The sequence below is a fragment of the Anastrepha ludens genome, chromosome 2 (genome assembly GCF_028408465.1).
Source record: "Anastrepha ludens isolate Willacy chromosome 2, idAnaLude1.1, whole genome shotgun sequence".
NCBI classification, from domain to species: domain Eukaryota; kingdom Metazoa; phylum Arthropoda; class Insecta; order Diptera; family Tephritidae; genus Anastrepha; species Anastrepha ludens.
Window position 1 is genome coordinate 134422672 of NC_071498.1, and position 15044 is coordinate 134437715.

The following is a 15044-nucleotide window of genomic DNA, read 5'->3' on the forward strand; positions in this document are numbered from 1 at the left end:
ATTGCACATCTTTTTGGCAGTTCATTACCGATAAAAATAAAACCCCTAGAATTCCGCGCAAAAAAGGCATTATTTGGGGGAGACGTTGTCGGATATTCAAAAAATTAGTAACCTTTTTCAGATTTTTTCGATCTGTTTATGTTTGTCAATCTGACATTGGATTAGAAGATACTTTTTTTAACAGCTCACGAACAAATAAGAGCTTCCAGCTTTCATTTAATGATGTACTCAGCAGCCTTTCGGCCCTGGCAAATTACCCAACTTCTGCAGAAGATGGCTTCCCTAATATATTATTAAAAAAGCTGTGCTACATCGTTAGCAAAACCATTAACAATTAGCTTCAATAAATCGCTAGCTTCTGGTGAATTTTTACATAATTGGAAAACAATCTTTTATCATATCTTTACGTAAGTCTGATAGCAAGTCGGAAGTCCAAAAAAAAAAAAATCTCTTGCATACCTAAACTCTTGGAAAAGCTAGTTCATGATGTGATGTTCTTTCAAATTTCAAATCTCATATCGTCTAATCAGCACGGCTTTGTTAGAGGTAGATCTACTGTTACGAATTTAGGGTTATTCGCAAATTTTGTCTGAAACCAATTTGAAACAGGCCTACAATGCGATGTCATATTCAACGAATTTTTCAAACGCTTTCGATAGAGTCAGCCATAGTATCCTACTTAAAAAGCTGGGTTCAATTGGTTTTCCTCCTTGCTTACTTAAGTGGCTTGCATCTTATCTAACAGATAGAACTCAATTCGTTCGTATAAATAAATAATACAATCTGATGCCATCAAAGCTACCTCCCTCAGGCGTACCTCAAGGTAGCCATCTTGGGCCACAATTGTTCTTAATGTTTGTTAGTGACATTCCATACGTTTTCGACTGATGTATGCAGATGACCTGAACATTTACAGTCGGATAGAGAACGTAACTGACTGCATACGACTTCAAGAAGACTTAACAAGATTGGAAGCTTGGTGTAATGATAACTCCTTATCTCTTAATGCTGGTAAATGCCAGCACATGCCACTCAGTAGACGCAAAGTTACGATTGATTTCGATTACAAGTTGGGCACTACCACCCGCAAAAAATTTATGAAAATAAAGACTTAGGGGTCATATTTACATCGAAAATGTCGTTTTCTAAACAATATAGACTTTATAATTGCCAAGTCTAGATCTATGCTTGGCTTTGTAATAAGGAATTCACGGGAGTTCCAGGATATTTTTACGCTGAGAAATTTGTATTTTTCTCTTGGGAGATCAAACCTCGAATATTGCAGCATTATTTGGGATCCATGGGTGATTTTTTAGCTATTATCTTTTTAAACAGTTGGTTTAAACAGCGGCTGCACGTTTCGTGTTTTGTTTCACTGTCAAACATCTTCAGTTTGGTCTATAATTTAACCATGAATCGTCTTACAAACGAACAACGCTTGCAAATCATTGAATTTTATTATAAAAGTGCGTGTTTTGTTAAGAAAGTTTATCGGTTTATCAGTTTAATCGACCCACTGAGCGGCTATTCTAACTATTGTGACTAAATTTAGAACCAAATTTAGATTGTGGGACATCAAACCACCAACATTTCTTAGAACTGAAGAAAATATCGCAGCTGTATCGGCCAGTGTTAATGATGACCATCGCCGTTCGCAGCAATTGGGCCTCTGTTACTCAACAACGTGGAAAATTTTGCGAAAGGATTTAGGTGTGAAGCCTTTCAAAATGCAGCTGGTGCAAGTATTGAAGCCGAACGACTTACCGCAACGCAGAATTTTAGTGCATGGGCTCTTGGAAAGTTGGCCGAAGATCCACTTTTGTATCGAAAAATTGTGTTCAGCGAAGAAGCTAATTTTGGATCAATGGTACGTAAATAAGCAGAATTGTCGATTTTGGAGTGAAGATTAGCCAGAAGAATTGCAAAAGCTCCCAATGTATCTAGAAAAGATCACAGTTTGGCGCGGTTTATGGCCTGGAGGTATCATTGGACCGTACTTCTTCAAAGATGCTGCGAATCGTAACGTAACTGTGAATGGTGAGCGCTACCGTGAAATGATATCCAACTTTTTTTTGCCCAAAATGCAAGAGCTTGACTTGCATGACATGTGGTTTCAGCAAGGCGGTACCACATGCCACACAGCACGCGTAACAATGGACTTGTTGAGAGGCGAGTTCGGTGAACATTTCATTTCACGTTCGGGACCTGTCAATTGCCCACCCAGATCGTGCGATATAACGCCTTTAGATTATTTTTGGTGGGGCTATGGTAAACCTCATCTATTCAGACAAGCCTGCTTCAATTAACGCATTGGAAGACAACATTAAAGCATTTATATGTGAGATGCCGGCCGAAACATTGGAAAGAGTATGCCAAAATTGGACTAAGCGGATGGACCATTTGAAGCGCAGTCGCGGTCAATATTTGCATGAAATAAGCTTCAAATATTAAATTATATGGACTGTACTATCGATTTAAATAAAAATTTCATGCATTTTTCTCAATTTTACGTGTGTTTTTTTGAAAAACTTTCTTATAGCTCTTAAAAAATCTACCGTTATATGGGTTCATCCTTAAGAATTGAGAAGGTTCAGAAACGTTTCAATAGATTTGCTAGATTTGCACTTCGTTAGAAGTCATTTGTTAGCATTGCCAACTTTAGAGATGCGGAGAAAAATTTCATCGGTAAGGTTTATAAGGGACATAGGCACGAACCATATCAAATGTGACTTCTTGCTGGAGCTAATACTTTTTAATTGTCCCTCTTGTAATCGTAGATTCAGCAATATGTTCCATTTATCTTATCAGAATACCAATTTTAGTCGAAATGAGCCGTTTGCACGTTGTATAAGGCAATCTAACCAATTAAACAAAAATTTAGATATATTCTTTAACTCACGAGAGACTTTCAAATCAAAACTTCATCTGGAGATACACTTTTTGAATTGTGACTAATGTATCTCACAGTATTGTTTACCATATTTTATATTTAAGCTTTAGAATTAGTAATCTATTTGAGTTGTACTTTAACTGAATAGAGTTGTACTTTAATTGTACTTTAATTGAATAGAATAGAATGAATAAATAAATAAATGTTTCGGGTACTTTTTGCACAGAAGATATATGGCCCTAAAGTTCTGTTCCACCTGAACATAAACACTTCTATACCAGCTTTGTTTACTTTAGTTTAGTTTGCATTTAAACTTTAAATTAATAATACGAATGATCAATTAAGCAACAGAGAATGATATTAATGATTTGCCGCAGGCACAGAGCCAAAGCATCTTCACTCAAGCGAAGATCACTCAACACATGTTGGATAAATCTCAACAAACCAACAAGATTGTTAAAATTGCGAAGCAATAAGGTATTGGAAATGCAAATCGTTGTATTCTGTTTAGTTTTAAACCGAGCGCGAACGGCAATAGACACCAACCCGAAACAATTCTAGACTTAAACTTGATATTCTTGCTCATCACTTATCATTAGCGTGATTTCGAAATCAATTTAGTGTAAGTGGATTAGTAAAAATAGTCGCTTACCTAGAGATGCGCTCACAAGTATAGAAATACCAATTATTAAAAAAAATAACTTGTGCTAGAAAAGAGAAGTGATCGCGAAACGAAAGTGAAATGTCGCAGCAAAATGGCAACGCACCGGAAGCGGAGACAGAGCCAAAAGGGGCGCTTGTCTACTTAAAAAAATTGTGGATCTATCGAAAATATTTAGTTATAGAGCCATTTTTCTTTTTCTACCTAATGGCCAGTGTTTTCAATGCCGTTGCTATGCAAAATTTTCCACTCGACAAGGTAACACCATCACGCACGAATATTCTATAGTAGATTGCGGTAAATTCAATGCTTTTGACTTTTTAGGCCTGTCGTGTCAATTTAGGCTATAATAAGCTTATCTGCGATACAACTTTGGACAAATCAGAGTTGGGCATTGAGTGTGAGGAATTCAATTTCGATAACACTACGCTGGGCGCAACAATGCAAGATGCTGCGCTCACCATCAATTCAGTCGGCTTCAATTATACTGTCTGTAAAGCTGAAGTCGAGGCGCAAAAATTGGCCGCGGATGTATCCGGGAAACGAGCGCCTATCGGTGTGTATGTTTGTATTTAAATTAAGTGTTTGATTTTGAAAATATTTATATAATTGCACATGATGCCATCTCTTCATTATAAATCTGTTGTTACTTCAGCTGCTGCTTCAAATTAGAATTCCACTTAACGAGTTTAATATTGAAAACCTGTTGAGGGGATTTGAATTTGCATTTCTTGTTTAACAAATTTCGCAAATCCTAAAAATGATATTCGAAGTTTAGAAATAAAGAATAAATTCCAATGTACTAATTGCTGGAAATACCAGTTGTTATGCGTGTGTGTGCGTGAAAAATAAATATAAATGAAATATAAAAAATTCCTCCCATTTGTATCCCCAAGGTGTAATTAAATGATGTGTTCATACACCGCACGAAAATTTGTAAGACCAACTAAATTTCTTATATTTTTATTATCAACTTGGGGAAAAAACAATTTTGGTTTTTAATATTTAAACTTTTATTTGATAATTGTTTTTCAAATATCGGGGGAAAAGTACAAATTTCACGCAATTTAATTAATGTTTAAGAAATGCCGATTTTTTTATAATAAATATAAGTTTGCGGAATAAGAAATCCATTATTTTCTCGGCAGATGGCTCTAGTGATCGATATCTCGTAAAGTGGCGATCAAACCATTAAAATTTATTTCAAACGAAAAAATGGATGTTGCTGTGTTTTGTTTGTTCCATTGAGTTGTGAATTACAGGGTGGGAGTTATAATGGAAGTCAACCAACAGAAAATTCGGTATATTTTACATTTTTTATGTGATAAAGCCGGATTGCTGAAATTGTGAATGGGGTTTAACTCACCGATAGGGGAACAACCAATTACGTGCAATTTTGGTTTCGTCGATTCCGTTCAGGCATTTCTGATGTTAAAAAAAATATCGATAATGCCGAAAATGTCGATAAAATCACAGAAATAATCGAAATTGATCGACATGTTGGTAGTCGTAGCATCGCCAAGGAGCTAACAGTTTTAAACCATTTGCGCCAAAATTTTACGTAAAAATAATGGATTTCATTTTCCGCAAGCTAATATTTTGAGCAATTTTTTGATCATCCGCCAGTAATAGCACTTCTAAGGCAATCCAGAATGCATGCAGGGAGGTTTGATGGATATTTTCTTTACCGATGGGTCCAAGAATGAAATAGTGTCTGGAGCCGGATGGTACTTAAACAATAGCAATAAGTATCACTATGCTATGGGGGAAATGGCAACTGTTTTCCAGTTTTTGCCATCCTGAAAGTAGCCGAATGGATAATCGAGGGGAGCGGGAAACAGATTGGAGTTTTCAGTGACAATCAGGCTCCACCGAAGGCCCTGGAGAACGCGAAGCAAACCTTAAAGATTGTTCAAGAATGTAAGAAGAAGCTTAAGTCTGTCGCAAGAAAAAACAGGCTTGTACTTATATGGGTTCCAGAATAAGCCGGTGTTCAAGGAAACGAAATTGCCGATGAATTGCCCAATCGTGAATCAGCGGTTCCCCCACAAGGGCCAGGGCCAATAATCGGAATCAGTTCCGCAGGAATCATGAATTGTATCAGCGACTATGTATGCAATTTACATAAAGAGCGATGGTCCGTTCTAGAACGCTGCAGAACTCAAACGTGTTTTGTAACAAGTCCGAACAGAAAACTGTGAAACTTTCTACTAAAACTTGGAAGGAAAGACGTTCGGTTGATGGTCGGTATCATTACAGGACATAACACATGAGGTCAGCATATGACCACCATTGGAATCATTGAGGATCCAATGTGCCTGCCGTGCTTGGAGGAGGTAGATAGCACTGAGTGCCCTGCCTTTGCTAGAGTAAGACTACGAGTTTTGGGTTCCGATGTCATGAGAATGGGTAATATTCGTTCTCTAAAACTGGAGGATATTTACAGATTTGCCAAAGAATCTGGATAATTCTCACAGGACTAACTATCTCTATCTCTGTCTCTATTCTTTCCTATCTCTTTCTCTGATACTTTTCTCCTTCCCTCCTTTACTATCTACCCTCTTTCCAGAGTTTTAAATACAATGGGCTTTTTAGCCTGAGTGTTTTAGGAGCCGCCAAATCTCCTGGTGCTCCTTCGCTCGACCTTTTCAAATTTCAATTTCAAGGCTTTTAGTGCTATCAAATTCTCTTTCATTTTTGAAAACCGATTGAGAAAGTATAGCCCATACATTTTTAATTGGGTTAAGATCAGGGCTCCAGACAGGCCGTTCGAAAATTGGTATTTTTTCGCTGCCAAAAACTTTTTTGTTGCTTCGTAAGGGGGAACGTCTGCTAGTTATGATAGAAAATCCAGTCCTCATCGAAATTATCATAAAAAAATATAGTGTGTACTTCGTCTAGAAGTTCTATATACTTTACACTATTAATTTTTGGATCGAAACATTTGAATATGAATCATTTAGGCGTTTTGCCTTTGACACTAATTGCTGCCCAAACCATGACAGTACCCCCTTTGAAATTACAGGCCATTCTCTACTCCTTTTCCTTCCGTTTATTATGCCAATATATTTAGAAAGCAACCCGATTGATTTTTTTTCATTTCCCATCCATCTTCCCAAAATTTGTACTTTCCTGCAAATTGCAATCTGACCTGTTTGTGTTGTCTCGTTAACTTAGGTTTTGGTACTCGTTTTGTATACATACATATAAATTCTAGACTAAGCTTGCAAAATGTATTTCACACGTCGGGTAGTATTTTCAAAATTAAGGGTGTGTTGTGTTTCAGCAGGACTATTTGATTTACTTATAGAGCTAAACGTGTGATTTCTCGAGTTTTGGTTTTCTACCACTTCCCTTGGTGCGACTTTTCTTTCGAAGAAAAGTAGTGTAAACCGCAGTTTTGCTTCTTTTTAAATTTGAAGCTACCTCTCGCACTGTAAGGCTTCTCTCTCTGCATGCTAAAATTTGTCCCTACCCAAATTCAGACAAAGCTTTTCATATTTTTTGTTAGATGATCTTTAATATTTTTTGTTTCTTAACCAAAGCAACCAAATAAATATGAGAATTAGATAAAGCGGTCGAAATCACTTATGTATACTATGATATAATAATTTCAACATAATACGAGTAACATACATTCTACACTTAACCCTTTGGGGACGAGTATCGGCATATAGCCGCCCAAATTAGTTCGTAGCTACAAGGCTTGCGACATCTATCGTTCTGAGCGATAAGATACGCATAGGTATAGTAAAAGTGTCATGTTTTCATTCAAAGACATTAGGGGCTATTAGCGATGAAGTCTTATCTTCCGTATAATGTAAACTTACGAGGTGAGACGGCGGTAGAGTCTGAACGAATTTCAATTATTCGATTTAGTCGCTCAGTGTCACTGCGAGAGGAACCAGCAATCTTTTTATATATTTTATATTTTATCCTACGCACGCTGACTAAGCGATCTAGAGATGATACGTTAGATAGTGACACTTCTGACGAATATTACTTTGAATCTGATTGGACGATAGACCATGGCATTACTTCGTCAAGTGGAAGTGCAATCCGTGCAATAAGGAATCCACTCAGGCATTTCAACATTAGCAGTTTGTTTATAATTATTTTTTGATTTTATGAAAAAATTTTCTTGTGTTAAATAAAGCCTTAGTTTTTATAACGTTCAACGTATTTATTTTCTTCCCTCGCCCCTCGAGCAGCTCCGCCCCCAAAGGGTTAAAAGCAAACGCTTTTGGTCTTATAATTATTTCGTTTTGTACAGAACAAGAATTTGCGCGCTAATAAAACACCAGCACTAAATGCGGCATAATCCACTGTGCCATTTGAAACAGACAATCAATGAACCGATATTGGGATATTTTTTTATTATTGCTTTAGTAGATATCATCATAATTATTTTGGTCTTATAATTTTTTCGTGCGGTGTCTATAGGTATATACGTACATTTATATAATTATGGACTAACTTGCAAAATTTATAAAAATATATTTTTCAATTAACGATGCCCATAGGTATTTGAGATCATCGGAATTGTCTATGGCCATAATAATTTCTAGCCATGCGCTTAAATCGTTGATCTACGATAAAAAAAAATCCACTTACTAAATCTCCAATAATGGTTTTAATTGTTTATACGTTTGTTTATTATCCAATACTAATTGCCGTTTTTCCATTTTACATGCATGTAATATTTGCTAATTCATCTTCAGAACTTGAAATCTTCAAATCATATTTCAAAACTGGTTCCTTCTCTATTTTGTCTACATTTTGAGTATTAAACACGTTTTTTTTCGCAGTTTGAGTCTTATTTGCTTATTCTTTTTCTAATCATTCACATGGATTAATCAGCATTCATTCTGATCGACCTTTCTTTATAGCATTTGTATATATGTATGTATGAATGCATGTATGTACATATGTATCTGCTTTAAGCCAACATGTAAACAATATCAATTAGTCGGTCGATGAATGAGTATTTTCTGGTTGAAGATGCTCAATAAAAAATTTACTATTACGTGTTGACTCTTCTGTTTAATGGATTCAAATGCACTATAAAATAATCACTTTATTGAACTGAATTGAGACTTTTATTAGAGGCTTCTCTCCCACCTTTTTATAAAAATCATCTAACGTTTCGCTAGTTTGAATTAGCCTTTTTACGTTAGTGCTTGTTTTTAATCTGATTGCATACATTAAAGTGCTTACTAGAAAGAAAAACATTGTTTAATTTTGGGTCACACCAAGGACGGCCGCCGTAGCCGAATGGATTGGTGTGTGACTACCATTCGGAGTACGTAGGTTCGAATCTCCGTGAAACACCAAAGTAAAGAAAAAGTTTTTTCTAATAGCGGTCGCCCCTCGGCAGGCAAACCTCCGAGTGTATTTCTGCAATGAAAAAGCTTCTCAAAAAAAGAGGTTGTCTGTAAAGTCGGTTTACTGACGATAGTTTAACGTGACAACGTCATAAGAAAATATTGATGGAATGGTTGCAATTTTCAAAACCAAATTTTAATTTTATTTGTTTGGTAGATATTTTGTATGGATATAGAGGAGGAGGTAAATGGAATTGCAAGTTACATTTACACAAACGTGAAAAATGACGAAACATTTATCAAATTCATGAAAGATATGTTCAATTTCGAGTGTGCATCAGACGTTAATAAGTCAACAACACTTGGAGGCATCATCATCGATTTGACTTTCTCAAGACACATTACACTTGAAACACTCCCTTTCATTTCCTATTTTTCCTATCATCGTTTATTCTCAACAGAGAAATGGTTCATTACCATGCACACAGGAAGAAGGCATATGCAAATACAAATATGTGAATTTATATACAAATGCGCATATACATACATATACATACATATATATGCTCACTCAAGTAGGACAGAGCCAGATGTCGAACGTTGCCGAACGCGGGGGCCGATTGTGCTCTTTGTCGTTCGTTCCACGCTCTCGCTTGCAGTTCAAGCACATTAGCTTACATTTGCTTGCTTACGGAATAGATTCGTATATTTGATATGTCCATATGATTTGTATGCATCTTTACATATAGACTTATTCTTTTCGAAAATTGCGCGAAATTGTATATGTATATGCATGTTTATATATATTACATATATTAGTATACAACATATCTTATAAGGTATATGGTAAATATTATATTACCATAAATTTTTTCCTTCATATATAATAAAAAAATTAATAATAATAACATTAAAACAACAGGTATTATTAACAAACTTGGTTTTATTTTAAATTCTTCAAGTAAATCAAATTAATAATAATCAATAAGAAGGCATATGCAAGTACAAATACGTGAATTTATATATGTACATATGCGCATATACATACATATATACGCTCACTTAAGTAGGAGAGAGCAAGATGTCGAACGTTGCCGTTCGTTTGCTTTGTTCGTTCCGCGCTTTCGCTTGCAGTTCATTCAAGGTAACGGCAATGAGCAAGGTAACGACAAATGAGCAAGGTAACGACAAATGAGCAAGGTAACACTAATGGGCAAGGTAACGACACAATTTTTCGTGCGTGCAGCCGGCTAAATCGAATAATTATAAGACGTTATCACGTCAAAAGCCGTTCGGAGTCGGCTTGAAACTGTGGGTCCCTTCATTTGAGGAACAACATCAAATCCTACGCCACAAATAGGAGGGCGAGCTTGGTCAATAACCCAAAAAGGGTGTAAGCGCCAGTTATATACATATATACAAGGTTCCAAAATAAACAATACTGGCTTCATAAAAATGTTTTTGATGACGCCATCTTTTTAATGAGTTAGTGCGTTGGAAGTTACATCTCTAACTGACTTCCAATGACAGCTTGGTGACATTCCGTTCAGTCGGAGTTGAATATCTCCAAAACATCGATGTATCGCATTTTAACTGATCATTTGGCCTTACGAAAGGTCTGTGCACGTTTCATTCCACACAAGTTAACTGAGAACCAAAAATTGCTCAGAATTCAACATTCAAAAGACCTCATTAAAGAGGCGAGAAAAGACAAGATTTTCCTTTACAACATTGTCATGTGTGATGAATCGTGGTGTTCCCCACATAAACCTGAAACCAAGCGTGAAAGTGCCGAATGGAAGCCGCAGACGAGCCATCACCCAAAAAATTGCGTTTGGAGAAGTCAAAAATCAAGTCGATGCTCATTTGTTTTTACGATTTCAAAGGAATTGTCTACAAGGAGTTCGTGCCAACGGGCCAAACCGTCAATGCAATTTTCTATCTTGGCATTTTGAACCGTTTGTTGAATACCGCGAAGGAAGAAGCTGGCGCTTGTTGCATGATAATGCACCATCTCATCGATCCACTCTTGTGACTAATTTTTTGACTGGAAATCGCATTTTCATCATCAATCTCTCACCATATTCGCCTCATATGGCTCCCTGTACTTCTACCTACTAGGAAAATTTCATTTGGCCATGAAGGGGAAACGTTTCGCGTCTGTAAAGGCCATCCAAAAGGCTTGAACCGACATCCTGAAGAACATTCCAGATTCCGGTCAATGACCTGAAACACTCTTTCGAAAAGCTTTTAGATCGCGCAAAACAGTGTGTCGAGGCCAGAGGGGACTATTTTGAATAAATAAACTCGAAGTTATCAGAAGTTATGCTATACACATAAGATGGAGCAAAATTAATTATCCAATTTTTTTTAATAAAATATACAATATTTATACTAAAATAAAACTATAATTATAGCTATAAACCTTCCGACAGGTGATTAATTTGGCATATTTGTATTGTAAAAAAAACTTATTTTTAATATACAATATTTTGGTAGCAAACAATTTTTTTAAATAATATATTTTTGTTTTTCTTTAATAACTCTTTTCAGCTGCCATCTTTCCTTTGATTGTACTCCTATTTGCCGGTGGTTGGTCCGATCGTTACAACAAACGGAAGCCATGTATGATCATGCCAATTGTAGGCGAATTTCTCTCATTCACTTGTAAGTTTGCTTCTTGATTCCTTTTATTTAAGCGATTTGCTCAAGTACCTAATACGGAACATTGTTTTTATAATAAAAAAAAAATAATTCAAATCCATCGCGACTAATTATTTTTTAATTGAAGCGTGTCTGTGTAAAAAATTCTCTTTCGCTCTACCAAAAAATACATTTACGCAGGTTTACTAATTTCGGCAATATTTTTCGACTCACTGCCCATGGAATTCGGCGCTTACTGTGAGGCGATCGTGCCGGCTATATTCGGTGGACTTACATTTTGCTTGATGGCTGTCTACAGTTACATAACCATAGCCACACCGGAAGAGGATCGTATATTCAGGTGGTTTAGTTGATTTTCCATTGCCTTTGAATGCGATGAGGAGGAGATGAAATTTACATTTTACATATCTACATTTCAGATTTGGTATTTTTGCGATGTTCATAACAGCGGTACCTTTCATTGGCCAACCGATAAGTGGTTTTCTATTCCAGCAGCTGGGTTATATTTGTAAGTCCTGAATACTGAATTTTACTTTCATATTTTTCCTCTTACAGCTTTGTTGGTTTCAGTTTCCTTCGGAATGGCCGCATCGTTTCAAATCATCGCAATACTGTATATAGTATTTTTTATTAAAGAGGTCAAACCTGCACCCAAATTGGATACAAAGACTGCTGAAGATGGTCGCCCACCCTTGCCTGTGAATGGACCACCGCCGCTGCCTGTTGCTGGCAGTGAAAATTTGGCTTATGAACAAACAAGCATTGACGAAGTGGACAAAGTGAAAAACGTTAGTTTTGAATTAAACTCGCAATTGCAGGTCGCGGATAAGCCGACAACGTTGCCGAATATTGGATCTGAGCCTGTCAGACGTTCATTTCTACGTGAATTCTTTGATCCAACTTTGGTGATAGACTGTGTCAAATTCCCGTTGATAAAACGCCCCAACCACGGAAGAATGCTTTTGATTTTATTGATCATTGCCTATTTTCTAACGCTTGGACCAGTATCAGGTGGGTATAGGAGTTTGAAATTTCAATAAATCGTTTGAAATATGGATGTATATAATATATTGTATAATTTTAAAATATACTATATTATAATGTAATAACAGTATAATAACACATTTTCTTAAAATTAAAATTTTTTTCAAACTCTATTGCAGGAGAAAATGACTATTGGTACCGTTACACGCTAATCAAACTCAATTGGAATGGCAATGATTTCAGCTTTTTCTTCACATTTTCCTCTGCAGCTGCATTAATTGGTAATTTGATTGGCACATTTGTACTTATATATGTATATATGCCTACATATTTCATTTTTTAGCGGACTTTTTATATGACAGTTTTTATTATCAAAAATTTTCAATCACCAGTATTACTTATAGGTATGAGGGTAGCCTTTTATATTATACTAGCGTACCCTCGCCCGCTTCGCTAGACGATAAATTCAATGATTTGCTGAAAGAGAATAAAATTAATACGAAACAAAGCAAATTCTTTGATACAATTTCATTCGAACTTTATTGTAACACTCTTTGGTAGACAACGTTTTTGGTTTTTTCATCTTTCGCGTGAATAATGACGATGGTTTGCCAACTCGTGAGCAAGCTACATACAATTGTCCATGAGAAAAAATTGGGTATTCTAAATTAATACCGCAGATTTGTAGAGACTGTCCTTGCGCCTTATTAATTCTCATAGCGAAGGCAAGGCGAATAGGGAACTGCAAACGTTTGAAATCGAATGGTAAATCCGCCGGTATCAGTGGAATTCAGGGTATCAAAATGTCTTCTCCTTTGTACTTCCCTTTCAAAATTGTTGCTTCGATAACGTTACCCATTAGCTTCTTCACAGCGAGTCTGGTACCGTTGCAAAGTCGGGGCACATTACTATTGCGCAGCATAATAATCGGTGCTCCAATTTTTTATCGTAAATTATGAGGTGGTAAACCTGGCAAATCGAGTGAGTTTAAGAATTCAGTTGGATAATTTACGACCTCATCTTGATCAGTAATAGTGTCCATTGACTTATACGCAACTATGTCACCAGGTATTTGATCTAAAATAGCTGAATTTATATCATTGACGTCCGTATTTTTCCCAGCTAAAATTGCTCTTTCGCTGAGTCAATCATGGTTTTTGTAATGTTGAACTATGTTTGGAAATACACTCTGTATCAATGCCTCTTTAGACTGTGCAAAAGTGCAGAAATTGTTAGGCAATGTTATCATTCCTGTTGTTTTGAAAAAAGGTTTATTTTTTTTGGTTAAAAAGTGTTTTTTGAAGTTTTGAAAAACACTTCGCTCTAACAAATTTCTTCTCAGTTAATTGCTGAAAATTAAATATTGTGAAAAAAATATTTTTTTTTTTTAATTTAACGTTTTTGAGAAAATTTTGTTCTTGAAAAAATTTCATACTTTTGTAAAAGTTTAAATTGATTTGTTAAAAAAGATTTTTTTCCGCTTTGAAAAACACCCCCTCGAAAAAATGTATTCTCTATTAATAGTGGAATATGAAATGCTTTGAAAACACCTTTTTTTTTTAAATTTTGTTTGGTTTTCAGAAAATTTTGTTTTGAAAAAATTTCATACCCTTGAGAAAGTTTTATTTTATTTTATTTGTTTAAAATTTTTGAAATTTTTTTTTTTTGTAATTTTAGAAAAACACCTCTTCGAAGAAATTTCTTTTATCTTTTTGAGGAAAATTTGGTTTTGAAAAAATTTCATGCTTTCGAAATTTTTTTATTTTACTTTATTTCTTCAAAATTTTTGAAAACAATTTTTTTATAATTTTCGAAAAACACCCCTTTGAAAAAATGTTTTCTATGTGTCATAGTGGTATTCCATTAACTTTTAGGATTATAGTCAAATACTTACAAATATCTACGCTTTCACAAATAGCAACAATAAACAAATTTCCTCAAAACCAAAAAATTTACTTTTTTTCTAAAAAAATTCTAAACAAACAACGTATTTAGAATTTTGTGTTCACGAGAAAACAGTATTGTTTTTATTGTATTAACTGAAAACCAAAATGTTGCAAAAAATTAAAACAAAACTAAATTATTTTTTTGTGTTCATTTGGTCCATATGTTCCATAAAAAGTTGATATGGTAAATAATATGCAGGGTCTGATACACGCAAATTTCCATTGACCATTATAGTGACAAAATTATCGATCATCAATTCCAACAGGATTTCAAAATCATAGTTGGAATGAGTTGTTGTGTGGTGTACTTCTGAAAAAATGAGAAATAAACAAAATAAATCTAAAAATTCGAATTCTAACTTTATCTTGTGTTTGTTCTTATTACCTTTGAATTTTTCCAATGAAGCACCATTCATTTTAAATTTTCCAAGAATTTTTTTTATCATTTCGCGTTTCTTTCCTTTTTCATTCGATTCCAACATTCGTTCATAGCCGAAAACATCGTTTGCAAACGCATTCATTTCCATATAGAATTGGTCAAAGAAAGCATTGCTCAATTGAATTGAAACATTATT

The 15044-nt window shown here is 35.2% G+C and overlaps 1 protein-coding gene across 1 annotated transcript in view; it reads left to right on the forward strand.

Annotated features, from left to right (window-relative positions):
* The first annotated feature begins 3396 nt into the window (after positions 1–3396).
* LOC128855383 (uncharacterized) overlaps positions 3397–15044 on the forward strand; it is a 36454-nt gene continuing 24806 nt past the window's right edge. Inside the window, exons 1-7 of the mRNA XM_054090243.1 lie at positions 3397–3809; positions 3876–4107; positions 11429–11542; positions 11720–11879; positions 11959–12047; positions 12110–12550; positions 12703–12804. Of these exons, the coding sequence (XP_053946218.1) occupies positions 3633–3809; positions 3876–4107; positions 11429–11542; positions 11720–11879; positions 11959–12047; positions 12110–12550; positions 12703–12804 (1315 nt within the window). The 5' untranslated portion in view covers positions 3397–3632. The remainder of the gene's footprint in view (positions 3810–3875; positions 4108–11428; positions 11543–11719; positions 11880–11958; positions 12048–12109; positions 12551–12702; positions 12805–15044) is intronic.